Source organism: Fonticula alba (assembly GCF_000388065.1).
Source record: "Fonticula alba strain ATCC 38817 unplaced genomic scaffold supercont2.2, whole genome shotgun sequence".
Lineage (NCBI taxonomy): Eukaryota > Rotosphaerida > Fonticulaceae > Fonticula > Fonticula alba.
In genome coordinates this window covers 1,392,287-1,399,723 of record NW_009242972.1, presented here as the reverse complement: position 1 = coordinate 1,399,723, position 7,437 = coordinate 1,392,287, and the positions used below count along the sequence as shown (strand labels likewise).

Below are 7,437 nucleotides of genomic sequence, written 5' to 3'. Positions count from 1 at the left end.
GGGGCGTCAGTCCAGGAGCAGGAGGGGCCCTTTTGGCATGCGTGCCCGCTGTCAAGGGGATGCGCGTGGGTGGGGATGCGCGATGCGTGCGCGCTGAAACAGGGCGGGGGCTCGCCGCCGGAGGTGCGGCGAGCCATCCCCAAGCCAAAAGCCCGCATGCGGGGGAAAGAGAGAGAGAGAGAGAGAGGCAGGCCGAAAGGCAGGTGGGTTCCCGCGTCTCGGCTCTGTCGGCGCCCTCGCCCGAATGATGCCCCCCGTCCTCGCCCCTCCCCCCTCCCCTCCCCCCCCCCCCCTCTCTCTCTCTGTCACTCTGCGCAGCTCTAGCGGTGGCTCCCCTCGGGCCCATGTCTAGTCTCCCGCCCAAGGTCCCTTTTGCCGGGGCCTCTTCGGCCGGCCCTATCTCCCCGGCTGCGGTCCTGCCGCGGGGCCGGGACAGGCATCTTCGAGCGGCATGACAGGGCTCCAGCAGACACACACACACACACAAGCACAGGCACAGGCACAGGCACAAGCACAAGCATAAATACAAACGCAAACGCAAACGCAAACGCAAACACATACAGGGCGCGCGCCCAATGGCTGCCGGCACCACGATGCACTTTCGCTCTCTTGGGACTAGTCTCTAATGGGCAAGCACACATCTGGCAAGGGAGGAGGAGAATGAGGACCCGAGGGCGAAGCACCCGCTCCACCGGAGCATGGTCTCTCGCTCTCGCCTCCTCCGCCTCCATCAGTATGCGGAGGACAGAATGTAAACAAAAGGAACGCCCACCTGTGCAAGCGAGCACATGTGGGCAGCGCGCGCGCGCGCTCGAGGGACCTGCCGCATCATCCCCTTGGGGAACTGGTGGGAACACACGTGGCGGCCCCTCTTTCTGGGTCTCGCCATCTGCCTGGCTCGCGCACGCGCATGCACATGCACACACTGACACACACATACACAGACACGCCCCTCCTCCGACAGAGGGGGGGAGCTCCTCGCACATGCACACAGCACTGGGGGGCAGAGGGACGGGGGGGGGGGATGCCGGGAGGGCGTGCGCATTCTAGCGCCCCGGGACCACCCCGGGGGCCGGAACGCAAACAAAGCCGACAGACTCGCTGGCCGCATTTCACATGTCCCCAGGCAGGGCAACAAAGCCGCCGCCTCGGGGGAGGGGGGCCATGCCGGGAGCGGCGGCGGCGGCGGCGGCGGCCCCAAGGCGCAGGAGGCCCAGCTCCGGCGAGACGGCCAGATGCGCCACCAGGGGCGAAGTCGCCAGGTCGCGCGCCGGGGCAGCCGCGGTGGCCCCCGCCGCCGCCGCCGCCGCCGCCGCCATGAGACACGGCTTCAGCAGGGCCAGGTCCGCCGGCGACAGGAGCAGGGGAACCGAAACCTGGGGCTGCGTCTGCATCGCCGAGGCAGCTGCCGGCTGCTGGCTGAGGGAAAAGGACTGCTGCTGCTGCTGCTGCTGCTGCTGGACGAGCTGCACGGGCTGCGAGACAAACTGCGTCTGCTGCGCGGCGAGCTGGACCTGCTGCTGCTGCTGCTGCTGCTGCTGCCGCTGCGGCTGGGGGACTGCTGAGAAGGGCATCTGCTGGACAAACTGCGTCTGCTGCACATTCGCAAGAGACCCCGGGTGCCAGCCGCCCGGCCCGGCGGTGCCAAAGCCGAGGTTGCGAGCGGACAGGGGTGCCGCCGCCGGGCTGCTGGGACACGGCTGCTGCTGCGGCTGGAACGCGGCCGGCCCCCCCATCTGCGAGTGATGGTGGCGGTGGTGCTGCGCGGCGCCGGCCTCACCGCCGGCAGCCCCGCCCCCGGCCCACTGGGGCCGGATGAGGGTCACCAAGTCCGAGAGCGGCCCGTCCGACCCGGGGGGCGACACACTCTGCGACGTGGGCGTCAGGGCCCCGAGAAGCAGGTCGCCAGTGGCGTCGGCCGGGTTGCTGGCGGCTGGCAGGACCACGGCCGCCGGCAGGGCCTCGGCCGTGGGCACACGGCTCAGGGGCGGTGTGTCGAGCCCAGGCCGGGTCAGGGGCACCTGGGGGGACTGCCGCGGCAGGTGCTGCTTCGGCTGCTGCTGCTGCTGCTGACCGGCGGCACCGCCGGCCGCGCCATTCGCCGCCACCACCACCAGGTCCAGCAGGCCGGTGGAGTGTGCGGCGGAGTGGCGCTCGTCTACATGGTTGCTCTCAGACACTCTGTCACTGCGCAGCAGCAGGTGGCGAAGGTGGGTGGTCGTGACCGCGGCCACGCCTTCGCCATCGGCCCTGCCCGGCGCCACGCGCATTTGCTGGCTGAGGAACTGGCTCGTGGCCATGCTGAGGAGGGTTTGCAGCGCACCGGAGGAGGACTTGTCCAGGGAGATGGAGCCCGAGGTGCCTGCGCGTGCGCGGGGGGGGGGGGGGGGGGGGGGGGGGGGGGGGGGGGGGGGGGGGGGGGGGGGGGGGGGGGGGGGGGGGGGGGGGGGGGGGGGGGGGGGGGGGATTGGCGTGTTAGCATTCGAGGCCGATGGGCGGGCGCGCGGGCGGGGCGCCGCGCGGCAGGACACGTACCGAGGCCGGTGGAGGAGGACGAGGATGGCGGGCTGACACTGCCATCGGAGGAGGCCGCATCGGCCGGGAGCCCGCCCGGGCCGTAGAACACCCCGGCGGTCGGGGTGCCGGGGGTGCTGCTGTTGTTGCCGGCGCCGGAGGGCTGGGGCCCGCCGAAGCCGGGCCCGGCCGCCAGCAGCGCGCCCGATTGCGACCGCACGGCCGCATGGAGATGCGGTGGCCCGGCGGCCGAGATGGTGGCCGCCGACAGCTGATCCGCCGACATGGAGGGGCGCATGCGCAGGGGGGTGACCTGGCCGGCGGGCTTGGCGGCCGGCGCGTGGGGCCCGTCAAAGCCCTGGCCACCGCCGGGGTAGAAGCCGGCGTCCGGGCCGGGCAGCTGCTGTTGCTGCCCGCTGCCGAGCAGGGCCGCCGGCGAGGGCACCGGCGACCCGGCCCCGGCGGCCGACATGTTGCCCTCATGGGAGCCGGCACCGGGGCCCGGGGTGAAGACGTATGCCGGGCCGGTCATGGACCGGCCGACCGTGGCGAAGCCCGGGGCCGCCGGGCCGCCCCGCGACCAGGCCCCGGCCCCGGGCGAAGTGGCCTTCTCACCGCCGCCGGCCACCAGGGGGGGCCCGGCGCCACTGCCATCTGGCGAGAAGACCGCGCGCAGGTCGCCCTGGGAGCTGGACCGCGGGGGGCCACCGGCGCCGCCATTGGCGGCAAGCATGCCGGTGCTGGACGAGGCGAAGATCCCCGGGCCCAGGCGGGCCCCGGAGAAGGCACGATGCCCACGGCTGGCGCCGTGCAGCCCGCGGAAGTCCCCGTCCAGCGGATCGTCGAAGTCCCCGCCGCCGGCGCCGCCGGTCTCCAGGGCCGACGGGGCCGTGGCCATGAGGTTCTGCATCATCATGGACCCGGAGCCCGGGGGGCTGGCCGGCTGGCCGGCCGCCGCGTCCAGCAGCTGGGGCGACAGGTGGCGATCGGCCGCCGAGCCGGAGCCGCCGTACGTGCCGGGGTCCGTGTACGTGAGGTCGGTCCCGGGCCCGGCGGCCCCGGGCGAGGGCGGCTGCTGCGCGCCATAGTAGTGCCCGGTGTGCATCTGCTGTTGCTGTTGCTGCTGCTGCTGCTGCTGGTGGTGGTGGTGGTGCTGGTGGTGGTGGGGGCCCCCATGCGGGTGGTGAGCCCCATGCGGGTGGTGGTACCCGGCGCCGTGGGAGGCGTGGTGGCCGCCGTGCGGGTGATGGGGGCCATGGTGCGACGACGAGGGGCCCGATTGGAAGTGCATGTGCTGCGGCTCGAAGGGGCTGTCGGTGGCGGCCGCGTGGCGGAACCCGGCCCCGGTGGCCGAGGGGTCGTCCTTGGTGACGCCGGTGGCCCGGTGGAAGGGGGACGACGCCTCGCCCGGGGAGCAGAGCGACGTGAAGGACGAGCGCGACGGGTCGCCCGGCCCATTGCCGGAGGCCGACGACCGCTGGGAGAATTGCATGTGCCGGTCGTCGATGGGTGGCTGCTGGCCCGGCAGGGCGGCCAGCGAGCTGTGCGGCCGGGCGTCGCCAGCGGGCCGGGGCCGGTTGGGGCCGACATCGCCCATGTCCCCGGTGCGCGACCGCTCGGCCATCATGGGCCGATGGTGTGCGCCTGGCTGTCCATACTGCGGCTGCTGCTGCTGCTGCTGCTGCTGCTGCTGCGAGTGGTGATGGTGGTGGTGCGCCGGATTGCCGGCGGCCAGGCTGTCCAGCGAGGAGGACCGCGGCGGCATGGCCATCTCGCCGGTGCCCGGGTCGCCAGCCCGCTGGAAGTGGCCGCCATGGAAGAAGTGCTCGCCTGGCTGCGGCTGGCCGGGCCCCCCGGAGGAGGCCGAAGCCGACGAGCCGAACTGCGGCATGGGGTGCTGCTGCGACTGCATGGCCAGCAGGGGCGAGGGGGGCACGCCGGGGCCGTTGGTGGCGGCGGCGGCGGCGGCGGCGGCGGCGGCGGCCGCGGCCGCGCTCTGCATCTGCATCATGCTCTCCTTGAAGTTCCCCTGCGACGAGAGGGGCATCAGCCCGAGGACCGGGTGGCCGCTGGCGGCGGCGGCGGCCACGGCGGCCATGAGCCCCGGCGAGGGGGCCGGGCCGCCGGGCACCGGGCTCAGCAGCCCGGCCGCCCCGAGGAGCGGCGTGCCGATGGGCGTCGGCCCGGCATTCGCCAGGCCCGGGGCGCCGCCCGGGCCACCGGCCCCGGGACCAGCGGGCGCCCCCCCGCCGGCGGCCAGAAGCTGCTGAAGCTGCGGCGGGTAGGGACCGGCGGCCCCGGCCAGGGCCACGGTGGCCGCGGCATTGGCCGCCGCGTGGGCCGCCTGGGCCTGCTCCAGCTGGATCTGCCGGCGCTGCTGCTGGCGGATGGGGCAGCGGAGTTCGCGATAGTGCCGCATCAGGGCCTGGCGCTGGGAGAAGGCCGCGCCGCACCGGCACCGGAAGGAGGGGGCCAGGTGGCGCTGCAAGTGGGACAGGAGCTTGAAGCGCTTGCCATTGCCCGGGGCCAGGGAGCCGTCCTTGATGGCGGCCTCCTCGGCGGCGGCGGCCGCATCCTCGGCCGCCTTCTTCGGATCCACCAGGTGGTGCTTGGTGGCGCCATCGCCGGGCTTGGTGCTGCTGCCGCCGCCGCCGCCGCCGCCGGTGGACATTTGGCTGTCGCCGCCGGGCTGCTGCTCGACCTTGATGCGGGAGGCGCCGGCCTCGGCGTCCATGCGCGGCGAGGCGGTGGACTCGCGGCTGTCGACCTCCGAGTCGGAGACATCCGAGCCGAGGTCGTCATCCTCGTCGTCGGAGCCGGCTGCCACCCCGCGGCGGCGCTGGGGCGGGGGGATGCCAGCGCGCGGGCCGAGCCCGGCCACCCCGCGGCGCGACGAGGAGGACTTCCCACCGCCGGTGGGGCTGCCGCGGTTGCGCCGGTCCGACGCCTGGGCCGCGGCCTGCTGGGCCTGCTGCTGCTGCGACACCGGCGCGCGCTGCTGGTACGAGCAGAAGAGGCACCGGCGGAAGTCCGACCGGACGTGGGCATTGACAATGTGGTTGGGCAGCTCATGCAGGGCGGCCACCGGCTCCACGCACTCCGGCACCGGGCAGAACCGGTGGGCCCACTTGACGGCCCGGCGCTGGACCGTGTGCCATTCGATGGCCAGGGCGCGGCGCTCCTCGATCCCGGGCACCGGGCGCAGGGACGTTTCGTCGGCCACCACATCGATGGCCAGCGAGGCCGGCGCCGCGGCCTCGCGCTGGCGCCGGACCAAGTCCAGCTGCTTGGACTTGTAGAGGGCCAGGAATTCCTTGCACGCGGTGGCCGAGGCCGTGCCCGCCTGGAAGGAGGTCAGCAGCATCTGCTGGTCTCCGTTGGCGCCGCCACCCGGACCGCCGGGGCCGACGCCCATCGGGCCCGTCAGCTGGGCAAACGGGCTGGCCGGCGTTGTGTTGCTGTGCGCGCCATGATGGTGGTGCCCACCGCCGGCCGCGGCGAAAGCGGCCGCCTGCTGGAAGGCCTCGGCCGCGGCGGCAGCCGCATGTTGCTGCTGCTGCTGCTGCTGCTGCTGCTGCTGTTGCTGTTGCTGTTGCTGCTGTGCATGATGGTGGTCACCAGCGGAAAGGCTGCCCGGTCCGCCCAGGTGCATGGCAGCCGTGGCGGCCTGGGGAGGGTGCCCACCGGGAGGAGCCATGCTGATGATGGGCGAGGCGGGGTTGCCGCTGCCGCCGCCGCCGCCGCCGCCGCCGCCCGGATGGTGCAGGGCATTGGTGTTGGCGGTGGCCGGCGACACGAGGGCCAGGCCGCCGGGGCCTCCGCGCGGGGAGGTCAGGCCTCCGACCGGCCCTTGGGGATGGAAGAAGCCCCCGGCCGTGTTGGCGCCGTTGAAGTTCGGCGAGATGGGCGTTGTGGCATCGCGCAGCGGCGCCGAGAAGCCCCCCTGCTGTTGTTGTTGTTGTTGCTGCTGCTGCTGCGCCAGGTGCATGTATTGGCCGCCGGGCGCGCTGGCAATGATGGGGGCCGTGAGGAGCACCGGGGTCGACTGACTGCTGTCGGGGTTGCCGGGCGCCTGCTCGCCTATCCCACCGGGGGGAGCATCGGCATGGTGGATGTGCAAGTAGTTGGGGGCTGCGTGCGTGCGTGCGTGCGTGCGTGCGGCGCATCACGCGTCCGGGGGTGTCGCCGCGCGAGGAGATGCCATACCAAGAGGAGCAGGTGAGTGGTCGATCGGCTCGCCAAGTGGCCGGGGAGAGGGGGGGGAGGGAGGGGGGAGCGTGCGGCAAGAAAAAAAAAGGAAAAAAGAAGCACAAAGAAGCCGTGGCGGTGCGGAAATGGCACATACGAGCAGCCGAAGAGGCGTTCTTCTTGAACTGATCACCAACGGAGCTGCCCTCCGGCAGTGGACCGCCGGGGATCGGGCCCTGCGACGGGTACATACTGCTTGGGTCTCGGTCTTCCTTCTTGCTGCCGGGAGGTTGGTGTATCCACTGTGCGGATGTGGGGTCGGCCAGGAGGGTGGGAGCGGGGCGGCACAGGGCGTCAGCACCACACTGGAAATGAACAGGGGGAAGGGGCCTGGCGCCCGGCGCGGTGACGCACGGCAGGGGGGGGGGGGGGTCTTGACTGCGGGGTTACTCTCCGGGGGAAAGGGGGCGTGTTGTCTTGTGGGGAAGATGAGCGCAAGCGCCTCTTGCGATGGGAAGGCGTCGCAGGCCGGTAGCCCAAGGTCACACGCGCGGGCACACACACACACACACACACACACACACAGGCGTGTCCCTTTTTTGCAGGCTGATGGGTCGCCGAGGAAGAGAGACAGAGACAGAGACAGAGACAGAGCATGGGCAGCCAGGATACAGGTCAGTACAGGCAGGGAGGCGAGGCCACACGGGGCGGTCGATGCGCATGCAGGAGACGGGC

The 7,437-nt window shown here is 72.8% G+C and overlaps 1 protein-coding gene across 1 annotated transcript; it reads right to left on the bottom strand.

The window, feature by feature from the left end:
- Window positions 1–1,112: 1,112 nt before the first annotated feature.
- On the bottom strand, window positions 1,113–7,004 carry H696_01330 (hypothetical protein; the record flags this gene model as incomplete). The annotated part of the gene is made up of 3 exons (XM_009495223.1): window positions 6,860–7,004; window positions 2,536–6,645; window positions 1,113–2,362 (listed from the first exon to the last, which is right to left on the bottom strand). The coding sequence occupies exons 1-3, from the start codon at window positions 6,951–6,953 to the stop codon at window positions 1,113–1,115; spliced, it is 5,454 nt and encodes a 1,817-aa protein (XP_009493498.1). The 5' UTR covers window positions 6,954–7,004.
- Window positions 7,005–7,437: the final 433 nt, after the last annotated feature.